General features: G+C 32.1%; 3 protein-coding genes across 6 annotated transcripts; 2 read left to right on the top strand and 1 right to left on the bottom strand.

The window, feature by feature from the left end:
- The first annotated feature begins 275 nt into the window (after positions 1-275).
- On the top strand, positions 276-5,761 carry LOC105833433 (EH domain-containing protein 3). 2 transcript variants are annotated; one of them, XM_028192185.2, is made up of 7 exons: positions 276-1,173; positions 1,761-2,255; positions 2,370-2,683; positions 2,765-2,873; positions 2,976-3,294; positions 3,500-3,670; positions 3,751-5,761. In XM_028192185.2, exons 1-7 carry the CDS (start codon positions 655-657, stop codon positions 3,954-3,956), a joined length of 2,133 nt encoding a protein of 710 aa, XP_028047986.1. In that variant the 5' UTR covers positions 276-654; the 3' UTR covers positions 3,957-5,761. The 2 variants fall into 2 exon arrangements, with proteins under 2 accessions (XP_028047986.1, XP_012530623.1); XM_012675169.3 differs by having other exon boundaries at positions 1,028-1,166.
- A 525-nt stretch (positions 5,762-6,286) lies between these two features.
- Positions 6,287-11,366, bottom strand: LOC105833442 (dnaJ homolog subfamily C member 10). The gene is made up of 12 exons (XM_012675186.3): positions 10,886-11,366; positions 10,482-10,638; positions 10,193-10,406; positions 9,854-10,065; positions 9,462-9,689; positions 9,147-9,359; positions 8,673-8,793; positions 8,372-8,590; positions 8,015-8,290; positions 7,668-7,944; positions 7,373-7,568; positions 6,287-7,285 (listed from the first exon to the last, which is right to left on the bottom strand). Coding segments are annotated over exons 1-12 (2,331 nt in total). The 5' UTR covers positions 10,888-11,366; the 3' UTR covers positions 6,287-7,069.
- Positions 11,367-12,803: 1,437 nt separating this feature from the next.
- On the top strand, positions 12,804-18,934 carry LOC105833437. 3 transcript variants are annotated; one of them, XM_012675178.3, is made up of 6 exons: positions 13,108-13,358; positions 13,682-15,420; positions 15,553-15,655; positions 15,736-15,858; positions 15,941-16,097; positions 16,444-18,934. In XM_012675178.3, exons 1-6 carry the CDS (start codon positions 13,166-13,168, stop codon positions 16,541-16,543), a joined length of 2,415 nt encoding a protein of 804 aa, XP_012530632.1. In that variant the 5' UTR covers positions 13,108-13,165; the 3' UTR covers positions 16,544-18,934. The 3 variants fall into 3 exon arrangements, with proteins under 3 accessions (XP_012530633.1, XP_012530632.1, XP_012530631.1); XM_012675179.3 differs by lacking the exon at positions 13,108-13,358 and adding an exon at positions 12,804-13,101 and having other exon boundaries at positions 13,682-15,655; XM_012675177.3 differs by having other exon boundaries at positions 13,682-15,655.
- The last annotated feature ends 543 nt before the right edge of the window (positions 18,935-19,477 follow it).

The raw sequence follows: 19,477 nt of genomic DNA, 5'->3' as shown, positions 1-19,477 counted from the left end.
CAAGAATTTTTTCGTTAAAACGGAGAGAAAAGTTTTCTATCTGATTTCTACATTTAATAAATGCATCTGTATCAATTCATTCATTCATGCATTCATACTTATTCATGAATAATTTATGTGTGGTTATTATTAGGATTTACTAGTTTCAATAAACCATTATTAATTTATTTGTTTATTTGTGTTACTTAATTTATTCATAAATAATTTACATGTGTTCACAATTAATATATTTACTATAGTAAATAGTTTTAATTCATTAAACTCAGTCATATTAATAAATTTATTTATATTATTTCATATTAATGCATTAATATAAATAATTCAAGTATATGTATTCGTAACTAACGTTCACTGATTCAATCAACTCGGCTGTATTAGTTTATTTATTTAGGGCCGTTTGTTCCAACTTCTTGATAATAAATTACCTATCAGATAAACATGTGTGTCTTTATTTATTTTTTTTCTGATAGGTAAGTTTACCAAGAAATTGGGACAACCGGCTCTTTATTTATTTATTTGTCTTACTTAATCCTAAGTAATTCAAATGTGCTCCTAATTAACATTTACAGGCACGATTCATCATCCATTCAATTAGCCAGCGTTCCACCCGCCCCCCCTCCTTCGCACTTTGGCAACTGTCAGTTGTCGGCACTGATGCCATACAGTGATTGTTGTCGGCAACCTGTCACGGCTGTCATAGAGCCGTGCCGCGCTGTCACTTCTGTGCCATCGGTCGCGTCTATCTTCGAGAGGAGCGCGCTTGTATATCAACACGTTCCGCCGCTTATCGGGCGCGGCTCCGCCTCGCGACCGCTCCGTTTCTCCCAAGCTGCTCGCGCACAGCTGACGCGCCTTCCACCAGTTCCACCGCCGTTTGCGTCATCGCCGGCGGCAATCGTGACAGCAAATCCGAACGGCCACCACCACCACCACCACCGTCGCCGCCATCCTCCACCACCACCACGTTCTCTCCGGAAGTCCGCGTTGCTCACGATCTTCCGCGATCGGTTCTCGTGCATACGTCACGTCACAGCGGCGGATCACCTTCGTCGTCGCTTGGCCGAGCGCTCCGCCACCGTTAGTCCGCACTCCGCGCTCGTCCTCGCGTCAGTCGCGCTCTGTCACGCGCGCCTGTTCATCTTTGACCGGCGGATCCGAAGACAAAGGTTGGTGGTACGATGACTCCCCGGGTTTGCTCTTTCCCCTCCACCCCCTCTCGCAGAAGCTCCTCCACGTGCGCTTTTTCACGCTTTTCGCGTTTTCGCACTTTCCGTGACACGCTTCGAGTAAGTGAGTGACACCGTCCGAGGTCTCGGTCGCCGTTCCTCGTAAGAGAGGCAGTGCCCTGAACGAGAGATCGGGGAAAAGGGTAGTATCGAGGATCTCGCTTTCTAGAAACGACCGAGTTTTCAATGGGCAGAGACGTTCCGCGCGATATCCTTTCAGTCTGCCACGTCCAGCGAGAGCGCAAACATGGAATTTGGAGGCGGAGTAGCCTGATACAATTGATATGATAACCTTAACCTTTGTAGGCCGCGTGTGCCCATCAGTGCGGAACGCCTGATCTAGAATTGCGTCTCGTAATCCTGTGAGGTCTGTCTCACTGTAGTTCAAATGAAGGAAACGTAATTAACATGACACGGCGTTACTTGGTGCTAATGCGACGAGTTCTTCGGAATTCAGGCTGTGCACGCGATGAGTGTACACGATGACAAGTTCAGTAGACGAGGGAATATACAACTCGTTTTGTGTGTTCGCAGATCGTCAACATGTTCAGCTGGTTAAGCCGCGAGGAGAACAGCAAGCAGGACCTCTTCGAAAATGTCACTGACGGGCTCAAGAGGATATACAAGTCCAAGTTGCTGCCATTGGAGCAGTATTATCAATTTCACGATTTTCACTCACCGCAGTTAGACGATCCGGACTTCGACGCGAAACCCATGATTCTCCTGGTTGGACAGTATTCCACTGGCAAGACCACATTTATCAAGTACCTGCTGGAGAGGGAATTTCCTGGTATCAGGATTGGACCAGAGCCCACCACAGATCGATTCATAGCAGTCATGTACGATGAAAAGGAGGGAGTTATTCCTGGAAACGCCCTGGTTGTAGATCCGATCAAACAGTTTAGGCCACTCTCCAAATTCGGCAATGCGTTCTTGAATAGGTTTCAATGCTCGACTGTAGCTTCACCAGTTTTGAAAGGCATATCTATAGTGGATACCCCTGGTATATTGTCTGGTGAGAAACAACGAGTAGGTATTGTTTTTGTAGCTTTCTTTGTTTCTCTGTAGGTTATTTAAGAGATATATTTTTGATATAATTGTAAATATATTTACCGTAATCCTAAATCTGAATGTTTTCTTCAGGTTGATCGAGGCTATGACTTCACAGGTGTTCTAGAATGGTTTGCTGAACGCGTAGATAGGATTATCTTGTTGTTTGACGCTCATAAGCTCGATATATCAGACGAATTCCGTAGATCTATTGAAGCCTTACGTGGACATGATGATAAAATTAGAATTGTTCTTAACAAAGCTGATATGATAGATCATCAACAGCTCATGAGAGTATATGGTGCTTTAATGTGGTCATTGGGAAAGGTGTTACAAACTCCAGAAGTGGCTAGAGTTTACATTGGCTCATTTTGGGATCAACCATTAAGATATGATGTTAATAGAAGGTAAGAGTGCTTCCATATATTCTTTTTTATCAGTTATTTTTGTATTTTTTTTATTTGAGAATCTTGCGAATGTTCTTTTAGATTATTTGAAGATGAAGAGCAAGATTTATTCAAGGACATGCAGTCACTTCCAAAAAATGCCGCATTAAGAAAACTTAATGACTTAATTAAACGAGCACGTTTAGCAAAGGTATACAAAGCAAAGAAGCAATTTGCATTAATTTTTCTATAATTAAAAATTTTATATTGGATGCACTAGAGAAACTCTCTTACGTTCTGTATCGATTTACAGGTGCACGCGTACATAATAAGTGGCTTACGAAAAGACATGCCGAGTATGTTTGGCAAGGAAAACAAGAAGAAAGAACTGATCAAAAATTTGGGTCAAATTTACGATCAAATTCAAAGAGAGCAACAGATTTCACCTGGTGATTTTCCTGATCTTAAGAAGATGCAGGAGTGCTTGGCGCATCACGATTTTAATAAATTTAATCCCTTGAAACTTAAGTTATTAGAAGTGGTGGATAAGATGCTTGCTGAAGATATCGCGAAGCTCATGGCTATGATACCACATGAAGAAGTCACTACCGTTTCCGAACCACTTATTAAAGGTATTCGTCAACGTTTAAAGTCTTTAATATTAAATAAAAATACTTAAAAAAAGAATTTGAATAAAAATTTTTTCATAAAATTTTTATTAAAGAGATGTAAATTTAATGATTCAAATTTAAAAATTAATATAAAAATGATATACAGTATTTACATATTTTAACTTTATAGGAAAAGATTCTATAAATTTTACTCATTTAATGTTAGGAGGAGCGTTTGAAGGTGTAGAAGATCAAATTAGTCCATTTGGATACAAAAGGGGAGAAGGAATTGATGCGGGTGCAGGTGAGCCAGAATGGATTGTCAATAAAGAACGATATAAATATGATAGCATCTTCGAATCGCTTGGACCACAAGATGGAAAAATTACGGGAGCAGGTAAAGCTGATAAATTTTTGCAGGTAATTTTTATTCTTGAAATAAAATATTTTAACTAATATATAATTTTGTATTACCAGCGGCTAAATCAGAAATGGTCAAGTCCAAATTGCCAAACAGCGTGCTCGGAAAAATCTGGAAGCTTTCGGACATTAATAAAGATGGATTCTTAGATTCTGATGAATTTGCCTTAGCTATGCATCTAATTAACATAAAGCTCGAGGGATACGATTTACCGGCCGAGCTGCCAGAACATTTAATACCGCCATCGAAACGTGACACATAATATACAATTTTTGTATTATAATTTATTACATTTAACAAATAATTAATACACGGCAGATATTAACACGGTTCATCAATCGTGCGCTAATGCCAGCAGTTTACAGATTCGAAAATTATGAAATACTTTCACAACCACAGCTGTATCATATTATGTGTATGTTATATTACATTGATAACGTATATCGCGAGGCCAGGGGACATATATACTTGCAATCTTTGAAAAGTTATTGCATAAAATTGATCAGCGATAGAGATATAGATTAAATATCTTTCAATATTTTCTGAAATATATAAGGAGAGATTACGCATATGTAAAGCTATACACATAGTATGCGATACTTATATACTAATATAAATGTAGTATATAAATGATTTAGAACATTTGTTTCTTTTAAGATATCAAATTGTTATATTCATACAAAAATCTTAATCTTGGAATTATATTTGGTTTATAATTTCGAAATTTTTTATATGTATATGTGTCCTGCATTACAAAATGTCGCTGATTAATGAATAAGAGACTGCATGAGATATGCTAAAGCAAATAGATTTTTTTTTAATATACAGAATATTTCCGAGAGAAACATTCCAACTTAAAAAACATGTTCTCTTGGAATAAAAACAGCTTACATGAAGTTAACATTTATGAAAATATTTTTACAGAACTAAAAATCTATATAAAAAAATATAAATTGTCAAAAAAATCAACCTATTTTCTACTTAATAGAATATGTTTACAAAGTTGGATCAAGTCTTTTTACAGAACATTTTATGCTAAAAAAATTAAAGATAGATGATGTGAGGATATAAAAGACTGGATTAAAAGTTTTGTAAAAGATGAATTAAATAGATTTTGCATATTTTAGAAAAAATAAACCTAAACTCCAATAATTTATTTTTATTAATAATAAAGAAATTTATTTTATTTCGTATTATTGTTTAGAATATTTTGTCTTTAAGTTTTATAGGAATAGAACTTCATCAATTTGATCAAAATTCTTGAAACTTTCAAAGTTTTAACGGAAATACATTTTCTTATATTTGTCAATAAAAAGACACAATACATGTTATTATAAATTGAAAAATTTCAATTATGTGTTTAAATTAATTTACAGTGCAGTCTATGTTTATATTATATATTGTATTATGGAAATTTGCAGATTTGTGAAGGTTTTGTTTCTTCTGCGACATTGACCAAAGATACAATGTTACAAAAGTGCATCACACATGTGCAATATTAACAAGCTAAAACAAAACAAAACTTATCATTAGCAAATTCTATTTGTAAAACTTTGATATTAAAAAGCATCTCTTGTTATGAGAATCATGAAAGAAGCTGATGTTAGAAGAAAATTATGTATTTATTATTTTTTTAATTATACACGCTGTAGAAATGGCTATAACATTATTATGTTGAATTCTCAATTGCATTTTTCTATTAGCACTGCCTTCGCATGTCGCGAGTTTATGTGATATCAGAAAGTATATTCGTCTTAAAAACTACTTATTCGAAATCTCTATTCGAAAGAATATTCATCTCAAAAAATTTATATTAAAAGATACAATTAATCGAAGATTATTTTTGACACATAAATCATATATTTTATATAACATAAATTTACTTTATGTTATATAACTTTACAGTTTATTGTCAATGGTTTTAAAGTGCACAAATGTTACACATGGAATGTTGCTGCATTGCTTTTCTTTCATTAACATTCCATATTTAAATAGATTCTTTTAATCACCGTTTATAAAATGAGAAATTTACGTTTAGCAAATATTAATATAATTAAAGAGAAGAGAGAAAAACTTAAAAAAAGCACGATATTTAGACACTTTTAATATTCGATATTTTATTCATTTATATATTTATAAATCTTGAAATATACAATATGAATAATTTTAAATATCTATGTGTAAAATGTAAAATATTTTATATATAATATATTTGGATATATATTGCATTTAAATACAACAAACACGCACGAAATCGTTATGGTTCAGCGTTTTTTATAGAATATATTTATCTCTGTAACTCTTATATTTATGCAATAATTATATTTATGGATATTACTTTTAGAAGAAACTCATTAGATTTCATCGAGTTAAATGTTAATGCGTTTATACAAAGAGAACAGAAACTTATTTTTTAATGTCTTTAAAATATCTGAAATATTTAAAAATAAGAAAAAAATTGGTTTATCTCATGTTAATAAATGAAATTCAAGATATCCGTGTTTCTTACTGTAGACAAAGAACCTGTGACAAATATTTTAAAAATATTTCGTTGTGATTAAATTTTTAATTTAAGACAGATTCCGGATTTTATTAATTTGTTTATAAAGATTTTATTAATTGCTATATACATAAAAAAGTATAAAAGTATATCACAATAGGATTAACAATACATCTAGTTTAAATCATAAAGTTAAAATCGCCTATTCGGTCTATAGTAAATCGTGATGTTAAATATAATTTTTCTACTAATTTAATATTCTACATTTAGTCATCTTCTTTGTTCTTTTTGGAAGAATGAAACAAATAAATGACAAACATTATTCACGGCAGTCAAGCAACATTTACAGATAAGTACATTATTAAAGTTTGTTAAGATTTCTATTTCCTCATTGCAGCAATTTAGTAAATTAAATTATGACCAAGTGTAAAAATCATAATTTACGAATTTATATATATATACATATATATATTTTGAAATAAATTAGCTTTTTCTATGCCATTACTCACACATTCAACAGTATAGTTATATATAATATATAATTATATATTTGTTAAATACATAATTAGATATGCATTAATAAATAAATAATATAATTTCCTATATTTCCAATAAAAATAGGTTTAGCAAATATAAGATATTATGATAGATAATTTTTTAATAATAAATAATTAAATGCAACTATTAATTTACGTATTGAAAAGAAATTATTCGTATATCTTATCTATATATCAAATCTACATGTTAAAAAAATAAAATATTCATATATTATACAAAAAATTCATACACAATTATAATGATAAAATTGTATGTTGCAAAGAAATTACTGTAATAATAATATAAAAACTTTAAATTTAATTTAAGTATTCTATCTATTAAAGTTCATCATGTTTTGTGCGAGAATTAATAATTTCTAAAATTTCATCTCTAATTGTCTCAGCCGTCGTTGCAACAATTTCGACACCATCGTGTCTATTTTGTCTTTTTTGCTTAGAATTATATAATACTAGCGTCGGAAATATTTTTATGTGTGCACATTCATGCATATAGAAGTTACAGTTAATTCTTCCAAATTTTACTTTCTCCAGCAACTGAAATTAAAACAATTTATAATCTATATAGTTAATATTAAATGAATTATAGATTGTAAAAACTAAATTAAGTGATGCAGCATTTACTTGTGCAGCAATTACGAATTCAGGTTCCATCTTTTGGCAATGCCAACATTGTGGTAAGTAAAAATCAACGATCCATATATGCTTATTATCCAACAGCTTCTGGTAATCGGAAGAATTCAAATCGCGAACTTTCTTTGGGAAGAATGTTGTTATCCATGTTAATATAGATAACGAATCTCGTTGTCCATTGTACAAACTTCAATGTAAATGATAAAAATAGATGATAAATGCGATGAAATATTTGTTACATTGTGAATACAACAAATAACGAAAAATGAAATGTTTTATGACTTACGCGACTGTATTTAAACCCTCGCTTCCTAATGGATACATTCTAATGTTGGGATAAGAGCGCACGCCCTGGGACGCACATAAGGAAGACTCAGCCTCACAATCTACACTGGCAACGTTTACAAATGACAAACTGCTCAGCGATTTCGCAACAGTCATCCATTCGGGTGCTAATTTTTGACACGGCCCACACCATGGCGCAAAATAATCAACAATCCATATAACTTTACTCTTCTTTTTCCCCAGTTTTTGATAAAAATTTTCTGACGTTAATTCTATAACTATATAAAACAAGCAAATAATAAAAACAAGAGAGAGCAATATATAATCATTTGATATATTATCTTTTACCCGATGGATTCCTTTTCTCATTAATGAATTGAATAACATTTGCAGCTGTCTTTGGCACCGTGAATTGATATGTATTGCTGCCATTTATAAGCATTGCAGTAGGATACCTCTGTATGTTGTACTGACGACATAGCGTAGTATGAGCGACACAGTCAATGGTACCAAAACGAATTATTGATGCGTCAAATTGTAACGATGCTTTTCTGAGTTCTGATAGAAATTCTATACAAGGCGGACACCATGGTGCAAACCAATCCAAAAACCATACTTCGTCTCCTGTAATAGTAGTAAAAGTACATTTTGCTACAGTTAACACCATCAAACCTCAAAATGCGACTTTTCTTTATAACATACTACCTTTGTCTCTTTGTAATATTGATGACACTTCCCCTGCAGAGAGAGTCCAAACGTTTTTAGTTTTCACACTAATTTGTACAAATTTAATAAGATCATTATTCATATTCTTTCCATGGTTCAATTCAAATGCTCCACTTGGCTTGAGCATACCCCAGATCGGATAACGATTCACACCCAATTTAGAACAAAGCTGTCCATTTTTGCCACAATTTATTCTACCTGTAAGATAATACTTCATACTGTGTAAAAATATTTTATATTCAATACAAAATCCATCAGTGTGTATGACAAAAATATTTACCTAAATTAATACCACTAGCCGAAAACTTCTTCATTTGCAAATTCAAATCTCGCAAATCCGCTGTATCACCAATGTAAAAGCATATAAGCCAAGCAGAATTGGACTTTGATTTTCTAATATGCTGCAAACCATAATAAATGTTCTATGATAAAAATAAAATTTATAAAAAGAAATTATATATATATATATATATATATATATATTTACATATACAAAAAAGTACTTTAACAATTAGTAAATACAAATACATACATAAATTAATGATTGCTATTATAATATGTAATATATAATAATTTATATGATTAATATATTATATATTATATCATTAGTCATTTTCTTTAAATCTTGTAGAGTGAAAAATTGTATGAACTCAATTCTTATTCTTTTGGAGTAACTTTTACTTCATGAAATTTAGAGAATACATAATAGTAATTCATTATATACAAATACATAACAAATTAAAACTTTATTTACCTCAAAATCATTATCAGACAGCTCCTGTGGACTAGGCAATTGGTCTAAAAGCTTTTTTATCAATGTATTTATATCAAATATGCTATCAAAGAACATAGGTTCCCAGGAAGAGGCATTATACACCGGTAGGTAAACCGCTTGTGTATCATAAGACATCTTGTCATGGCAATTATTTTTCTCACATGTAAATAATTTCACATTGATCAGTTTATCCTGAAAGAATCAACATAAAAAATTATATATAAAATGCTATTTGACAACTGTAGTATCTTGATAAAAATGTATATAAATAAATAAAAATAACATGACACATACAAATATAGCTGCTACTATAAGCCTTTCATCAGAAGTGAAACAATTCTGATGTTCACCACATATGAAAATTAACTCAGGTCTTTGAATGACATTCTTGCTACGTAAGAACAGATCATCCCATTGGGATTTGCTTATTTCAGGTACGTGAATATTTAGTTTGTCTAATGCAAAACGAGTGATGGCCTCTTGTGTTCTCTCTCCTCTGTAGTGCACTCCATGCTGCGAATTCTTTAAAACAAAGCGTGAATTAATATTTCTTGTTAATTTAACTATAAATATGGTTCATAGATATATCTAAAGGTATGTAGAGATTATATAATTTCCTAAAAATGATGTAATACAAGATTAAAAAGAAAGTAAGCATTCTTTTTTCTCTCTTTATATATGTATACCTTGTGAAAATACATCAACGTAGGATAGGAATGGATTCCAACTTGGTAACACAATTGGCTGTTATATTCACAGTTAACAGCTGCAATTTTCACGACGCCATCAAGTAACTTAGCAACTTCTTTCCAAGTCGGTGCTAAGTGATGACAGTGGCTGCACATCGGAGAATAGAAGTTCACAAACCAGCTTGAGTCAGAGTTAATAACATTTTCATCTGTACGAAGATACACATATGACATTAGTAACTAATTGATAATTCTTAATATTTAACATATATATTAATGTGTTAAATTAAATTAACATTTTTATAATCAAATGCACAAAGAAATTTATGTACTCACAATAATCACTTTTTCCCAAATTAATAACATATTCATCATCGTCATATATGAAACTGTTCTGGTAATAACTCCAAGAATGATAGGTTTGTTTCTTATGAGAATTATTAAGACCTTCTTCCCCATAGAGATCGTATTTTTTTCTCAAGTCATTATCCTTTAATGTCTCATAAGCCGTTGTTAATCGGATAAACTTATCATGAGCATTTGGATCATCCTATATATGCCAAAACATTATTAGCAATATAACAAACCAGACAATAATGATACATTGCACTTTAACTTCACATACATTATTTTTGTCAGGATGGTGAATAATAGCTAGTTTTTTAAAAGCCCTTCGAATTTCATCCTGCCCAGCGGATCTGCTTATACCAAGAATTTCGTAGTAATCCCCTTCCCCCCATGTTAAAGAAATAATAACAAAGAGAATAATAGTAACTTTATACCTGTAACAAATACAAGTATATCATTATATTTTACATACAAATGTTATATTAACTACAGGGATAAATTCTTTCCAATATTATTGCTCCATACATTAATTATATTTTATTTAAAAGCAACAAGCATATAGGAGTAAATAGAAACAATTGTTTCCAATTATTTCTTGTGTTTTCTGTCTGAACAAAAACAAGAAAAAACTTTTACAAAATTGTCCAAATTTACATTGTTTAGATCTGATAATATACTTACATTTTTATAAAACTTATATAATAAATTCTATAAAATTATTGCGGCTACGTTACACGATAATAATTCAGTGCTCCACTTTCAAGTCAGTCAGTTTTTCATCGCAACATCACGTATCCCCGTATACTCCCACGCTTAATGATATCGTTTGACCGTGAAAGGAAACCGCAGATCTTATCCAACCTCAATCCGAAATTATCATTACGAGAAATTATAGTGATGATGTATTATTTTTGGTGTAATAAAAATTCATATGACTCGAGAAACTCTTTTAATTGTTTCATCATATTTGTTTCTTAGAGTAATAGACTAATAAAATGTATTTCATCATATAATTTTTTTAAAATTCAAATATTCCATTCTCCGTTATAAAAATCGTTCTGTACAACAGAAAGTTCATCATAGTATTACAAATTTATTAAATTTAATTATAAAATTATATTAGAAATTCGTTCTGCATAGGGTCTGTTCGCGTCACATGTCCCAACATGCTCCTATTCACCGATTCACCCCAACGCACTCCAATACGTTGATTCCGATGACGCCAACCTATTAGAATGCGTTGGAGTGAGTAGGAGCATGTCGGAGCATGGCGACGCGAACAAACCAATAATGTTTATGGCCGGTATTCATAGTCGGATCTTATATTTAAGATCATCTTAAGTACTGTCTTAAGATGCCATCAACCAATCACAGAGCCGTATTAGCATCTTAAGACATTGCTTGAGACGATCTTGAAATAAGATTTGACTATGAATACCCGCCTATGGTGCTGCAAACTATTGGCGTTTTTGACCGGTGCATTAACCCTCGTTCCAAAACCGATTAATGACGTCATAAGGCCAATCACAGCTATTCTTCTAAAGAAGGGGATAACTGTGATTGGCCAGTACTAGAAGAAAAAAATCTGAGACGAGTTAACCCAGCGCTGGTTGAAAACATTATTATTTTAAGATTGTCTCAAGTAATGTCTTAAGATGTTAATACGGCTTTGTGATTGGTTAATGATATCTTAAGGTACTTAAGACAATCTTAGGCCTTGTTTACAATAAAGATTTAAGCTTTAAATCGTGAGAAATTGACTAATCACAATTGAGTATTCTTATAAAAAACCTACTATAATTGGTCAGTTCTTATGGCTAAAGCTTAAATTCTTTATTGTAGATTAGTGGCCGGTTTCACCATCTCCTATTACTTTAACCGACTAATTATTCCATTGAAATTGACTAACCATATTTGTCGTTAAGCAAAATTAACAAATGCGATTGGTCAATTCCGATGAAATAATATATAGGTCGGTTAAGATAACCGGAGATGGTAAAGCCGGCTTGCCCGATTTCTTCACTTCCCGATAAAGTTATCCGGAGGATAAATCTCAAGTTTTAAGGGCCATCTACAATGGAGAGTCGTAGGCCGTAGTAGTAGTCGTAGAAAATATTTTCATTTCGTATTGCCTTACTGCTTACGGCCTATAGCAGACATTGAGCCAATTCGTCACGCGTCGCGTCGTCCTTCGCGTCCAATCAAAACGTCCCATTTTATTATGATAAAATATAATAGATGTTTTGATTGGACGCGAAAGATGACGCGCGCGTGACACGCTCGGTGGGAACGCTCCCTAAGACTCGCCTATGAATATCGCCGGTCTAGATTATTCTTCTCACGCTCGACGATTCAACTGTGATTAATCAATTTCTTACAGCTTATTGCACTATTGTAAATCAGTCCGTGCGGACATCACAAATTTTTTTTAGTTTTTTGTCTCGAGTCATTTAAAATTAATGTACATTTTTGCGGTATGTTTTTGCCGTAGAACAAATGCCGCTCACAGTTTTTTAATTTAAAACGTTTTAAAGACGTTTATTCAAGCGGCCTACGCGTCAGATGTGATATTGGACGACGTCGGTTATGTTGTCATTTGAAATTTCGGACTCGCTACATCGGCCAATCCGACGCACGCGTCTGCGGCGCGTGAAATCCTCGAGCGCGCTGCAATTGGCTGGCAAAATAGGCGCGCAAGCACGGCCGGTGTGCCGTTCCGTGTGCTGAACCGATTGAGCCATATTTAAGTTAAATTGGCTGTCCTAAACAATTGTCGGAGTAGCGGCAAAAGTCAGTCGTGTCGAAGTGTCCAAGGTGCATTTGGGTGCATTCGTGATAGGTCACCTCGCGGACGGTGAAGAAATCAGGACGAATGTCACCCAGACGAACTCGCGCAGGTGAGGGACGAGGATAAGTGCGTCCCGACAATCCCGGGGTGCAAGGTTATAGCTTCCCTCGTACATGATTATTTTGCTCCGCGTTTTGTTGCGCACGATTTTGAGACTTCGAGGCGCACTGCGTCATCATATCGATCGAACAAGTTATTTGAATGACTCCTATCATTGTGCAACTCGGACCAAGCTCCGATTACTCCAAAATTCAACCGGCAGAATTGTTGCTGGATCTCCAACTGTTGCATTTGCCATCTTTATATGTTTGTTTTGTCAAATGAACAGATTAACTTTAATCTCGGTTTATCTTATTTTTTATTTTTTTCTAGGTCTAAAAAATGAGAAAAAAGAATAAGTTTATAAATCGAGATTAAAATTAATCCATATTTTGACAAAAAAATACTATTTTTACTTTGTCGTAAAATATTTATTCTATTCTTGTGTTAAAAATATAACTTGTTATAATATTATGAATATTATTTAAAAAGTAAATTGAAGTTTGCTTGGGGTCCCAACTAAATTTCTTGCAAGCTTTCGAAGTTTTGTTGAAAGAAAAAGAATTTTAAGATATCTCATTACTTTGCAGCCACGGTGGGACAATCTGCTGTTTCCACTAGATCTAAAACACAGAAAGTAAACAATGCAGCAAACCAAGATGTGGACAAGTCAGTGCAGAAAATTAAGCAGTCGCAGAAAAAGACAAAGTCTGCTGCTAAGCAGCAGATCATTAAAGATAAATCGCCCAAAGTCATAGAATCACCGATTAAAAAATCCACAACGAAGAAAACTTCTCGTCGGAGGCTTAATTTGGATAAAAAAGGAGAAACCGAGGATACATCTCTGGTGCGAGACTGCAATATGGATTCCAATGAATCGATCAAAATATTAAGAGATAACCATTGCGACAATATTGCGACAGTGGAACTAATCAGGACCAATCTAACTCAGCTAAATGCCACAAAAGATTTAAAGAAAGTGTCTAATAGTAAATTACAACAAAAAACCTCTGGTATGAGTGTAAAGCTATCACCTCTCATAGTCACTCCCAAGAGCACACCACCCAAGCTCAGTCTTACACCTCATAGATCTAAAAAGACCCCCAAAAAGTCGCCGATTGCCTTAGGCTCTCCAAAGACTCATTCATTAGCTATACCAAAGCTGCTTAAGAGCCCGAGAAAGTTGTCTCTTGCTGCTGCAGATGAGGAATCCCCTGATAGAAAGGTATCAGCAGCATCACCAAAAATTAAACACAAAAAATCAGACAGAAAATTAAAAACAATGGTACGTAAATTCTCGAAATCTCCAAAAATAGTATTGAAGTTGCCGAAATCGAAATCAAAGTCGCACAAATTGAAGTTATCTCCGTCCCAGACGAGAAAGAATTCATTGAAAACATCTAGTTCTACTGCTACCTCAAATTTTAGCCAAATTAGCGCAAACGAATTATCTTCACCCAAGAGAAAGAACTTGTCGCCGATCAAACGTCGTTTATTAAATTCAAAGACATTCACAAAGACATTAACGGCTTCGCAAATAAAAGACGTGCTGGCGGAACCAGTAGTGCTGTTGGAGAAGCTGTCGCCCGAGGATATAAAACGAAAATATACCCCTAGCAAGACCCAATTAAATACTTCACTCAAAGTGAATATATATCCCTTGATTGATGCAAGGAGAGAGAGTGAAGTAATAGTCAAAAGAATTTTTTCAGATGTGTCTCCTAAGCGAAATTCCAGTACTAAATTAAGGAGTAGTAGCACAGAGAAATTACGAATTAGTAATACTAACAAAATATCACCGAAAATTAAACATAACACATTGATACAAGAGAAAGAGAGGTCATCTGTGCCCTTAATGTCATCTACTCCGCGAGAGGATAAAACACAATTAATGGACACTAGTTTTACATCCAATACTTCTATTGTTTCTGTAAATAACACGTCCCTTAATGCTAGATTAAGACATAGGAGTCAATCCAATGTGCACTTGTCTAGCATAACGGATAAAAATACAGATATTGAAAATGTATCTAGACCTTCTTTATTTGATAAAGAAATTAGTAATACTAGTCAATCTCGTTCTTCAAGTGTTGTGAAACGAGACGTTACTTACGACAAGAATAATACGATGGAAAAGGGGCAAGGAAACATGAAAGACAACACCTATGAGCTGGAACAACCACAGACATTAAATTTGCAACAAATGATCAATAACAAGCGTATCTCAGTAAATGCGAATTTAAATTTAAAAGACACTATTAAGAAACCTAAAGTGCGCTTTGCTGATATAACGTCTGACTCGGCCAATGCACGACAATCAATTAACAAGGTGAACGGATCACGATCGAGTATATCACATAATGTTAATGCGCAACGTAGAAATAATGTCTTGAATTCGGCACATAAATTAGAAAAGGAAACTCCAAAGTTTACTCAAAACTCACTAATTTCTTCTTTCAAGAAATCAAGTCCAAGAACGTATGGAGGCACACCACAAGCTCGAGTAAGCTTGAGTAAAATTCAAGTTACACCAAAAACTAAAGCGTTAGTTGAAAATAAATCAGGTACAACAAAACCAAAAATTGTTTTTTTATTTTACATTTTTTATTTCAATTTTATATTTTGATAATACTCTTATTTATAGACAAAAAATCATCGATGAAAAAAAAAATACCAAATTTTGGAAAGATACACGAGCAAATGTTCGCCAAATCGGAATCGCTCGTAGATGCAAAAAAACGTTTAGAAGCCAGACACCTAGCGTTCAGTAATATGTTAACATTTATTATTTTAGTTACATTTCGACACAATTCCTACAAATATTAATTTTGCCTAAATTGCTTTTGTAGCTACAAACAAAACAATTTCAAAAGTAAACGTGAAAACTGAAGGAAAGAAACCATTGCCAACTGACACAAAAGATGGTATTCACAACAGATTTGGGTATAGGTTGAAAAAACCAGAAGCCACTCATCTTGTGTTGAAAAAACAAACTGTTTTTTCAAGGTACATTAGATTTATTTTATGATATTTAATAAGAAAGAATTATAGAAAACAATTTACTTGTAAAATAGTTGATTATCTGACTGCGTTTCGATATACACTGCTATCAGTAATAAAAAGCGTCTATATATTATAGATACTATAGATAACGTAAATATTTTCTACTAGTAATGAATTTAAAGCGCAGTCTATATTATGAGCTTAAAATAATTTAAGTTTTATCAAATTTTAAAGGTCGCAATGAGATGATAAAAGAATTTAAATGCTAGATATATGTTGAAAAATCTAGATGTAGAATTTTTTAAAAATTTAATGTAAAATTTTAAACGAGATGTGTGAATATTTGTAGAGAGAAGCAGAAACATGAAACACGAATGATGCTACAGGGTGTAAGAACAAATCGACGGTTTGAACTGCAAATGAAGGCTCGCAATCTAGATCCATCGTAAAACTCCATACTTTATGCAGCATGTACCTCGATTTTTCTTTTTGTTAATATAATTTATCGTATAAGTTTTTCTCTCTCTCGAAATAGGTATTTTTATTAATATTCATTTATTTAAAAACTTTGAGGAAGAAAAAACTTTCAAGAAATACTTCAAGTATTTTGTTTAATTATATTCATGTAAATATTTTAAGAAATGCATGTATCATATGCTGTCCTTTTTTCTTCTGAGGGAAAATAAATATTGTTTTCCCTACACATATAATTAATTCTTGCTATATGTGTATAAAAAATAATATAAAAATTAATAAAATACTGCTTTGATATATGTATGTTTGTACAAATTTATGTTTTCATAATAAGTCTAACTATAAGTTACATTTTTTAATTGTTTTATAATTCTAACAAGCTAGAGGTAAACATATTTAAAATCTTTTACAAAATTTTAGAATAAAAACTTTCGAATTAATACTTATATGTAAGGACAACAAATGATTTAACAGTTAATAAAATAGTGTAAGATCAGCATAATTCGTAAGATAAGCATTATATAATATAATTTTTGAATTTTTTTTTTAATTAAACCACATTAAATCGCACATTTTCTATATTAAGCACTTAATAAGTCACTCAATTTAAAAATTGATTTGGCCAGCTTTTTATTTATAGATAAGTCATAAATAATGTTCGATTTATATCTACAATAAATATTAGCTGTTAGCAGTATTGCCAAATAAGCTCACATCAAGATTACTTAATAAAAGTGTTCTGGTCCATTGAATAATCTGTACGAATTAACTCTTAGTACATATGATGATTTTTCGGTCCTCTACTAGATACGATTGATTGTTTGCAATTTTGAATTAATTTTTCAAGTATACCAAAATTATTAAATTCTTACACTTATACTTCAAAATTTTTTTAAAGTACTTATTAGGATGTACACAAAAAATTTGTATATAATGTTAATAGTATATTGTGCGGTGAGTCCGGCTATTGCCCGTAAGTGTGGGAATTGAACGCCGAAGGCGAGTGCATTTACCCGCTCGAACGGACAGTAATCGATCCGCACATGTTGTACACAATATTTTTCATTACTTGTGCGCCAAAGTATGGTCTTTGAGTGTGAATTAACACTGTGAGAAAAGAACCATTTTCGACGTATATGTATTAAAAAATCAATTACAGTGTTCCTAATATTGATATAAAATATTTTTTAAGAAAATGTGCAACATGAATGACCCAATCATGTATACTAAGGGATAATTGTAAAATTACTTCTTGTAATCTTACAATTAGAGAATGTAATTTGAACATTATTTCTAAAACCCTGTTTTTTGTATATGTACACACACACATACACACACACGTAGATATATATGTATGCATACGTACATGTACAGGATGTTTTGATGTGCATTATTTAATAATGTTTATGATAGAACCATAATTTTTCTAATTAATCTTGAGAGTATCTTTGACTTTGAAACATAATGCGGAAAGAGCCCAGCCTCCTCAAAAATTATGTATTACATCACCGAAAGATTATTTCAATATAAAAACGCCATGAAAGCTGTTTTTTTGTCAGACAGCTTGAAAATATAAAATAAATATTATGTCTAATTAATCCATCATAATAGGGAAAGATCAGTTGAGTTTTTGCAATGTAAGAGATAATACCAGAATAAATCTTTAATTGAGAGTCTGAATTTGACTTTATAAGTTAAAGTCTTTTTAATGAAGACTCTGACAATGTAAGGTTATTGAAAAATTTATGTGGTATTTGTATCCAAAATGTGCTAAGAAGAAAAAGGAATTAACATTCAAAGTAATACTGGCTTTACTTTGCTAAAGATTTTTTTAATGAGTGTAAAATTATCAAGAAGTCCATAATTTATGTAAATATATTTTGTAAAAAAGGGCAAATTCAGTCTCAGAATGTAATCTCAGAAAAAAAGAATGCAATAAAATCATGTATTGTGTTCTAATAAAGCTTTTTATCTTACCAGGCATTTTCAAAATATTATGTCCTGCTTTGAAAAGGGGATTCATAGAAAAAAAGCAGGAAGAAAAATTTTATTTCTTTTCTCTTATTTTTATGGAAGTCTCAGTTAGTGTTTCTGGAATGATGCGTGTAGTTTAATTTTTAAGATTGTTTTGAATTCAATTTTTTAAAATTATAGCTATGGCTCATTGGCTGCATAGAATTCCACAAACAACTTAAAGACTGTAGATTAGACTAAAAATCTTGAATTTAAGATTAGATTAGACAAAATATTACATTTAGGATTCAATTCTTCTAGAAGTAATGAACGCAACAGATGATATTTATCCACAATCAGTTTGTCGTTATCTGTGTAAAATTATTCAAATAAAATAATTTTATTTTTATTTAGATTATTAAAATATATGTATTATGTTTATCTTTATCTAAAGTAAAAGAAGTAATATATTTTTCTTAAATTATCCAAGTTAATGTGAATAAAAACGAATATAAAGTATTAAAGGACAATATCATCCCCTAACAAGACAATTTTTTAAATATGATAATAACAGACAAATCGGAAAATAATAGCGCAATGTAAAAATTATTCCAAAACTAACCGATTCGAAAAACTTTTAGAACAAATTTTACCAATCATTATAATGCGAGTTATATAATATTCCGTTTATTTTTAAGAAATATAAAAATTTATAAATAAAAATATAAATATATTAATTGCTTTTTTATATCCTAAATTGTTTTGCTCGACAGGGATATATTGTCTTAAAATTATCTGGATAAAATATTTTTTATCTAAAATACAAATTATCTTATTTTTGTTTAGATAATTTTAAGTTAGCTAAGCACATACGTATCCGTAATCTCATCGCGATTGATGCGGACGCGGACTAAAATCGCCGCGTACGACGAAGACACGTGTTGCGGACTGTTGCG

This window comes from Monomorium pharaonis, chromosome 1 (genome assembly GCF_013373865.1).
Source record: "Monomorium pharaonis isolate MP-MQ-018 chromosome 1, ASM1337386v2, whole genome shotgun sequence".
Classification (NCBI taxonomy): Eukaryota; Metazoa; Arthropoda; class Insecta; order Hymenoptera; family Formicidae; genus Monomorium; species Monomorium pharaonis.
Note: the sequence above shows the minus strand (reverse complement) of the source record. Positions and strands in the feature narration are given on the sequence as shown.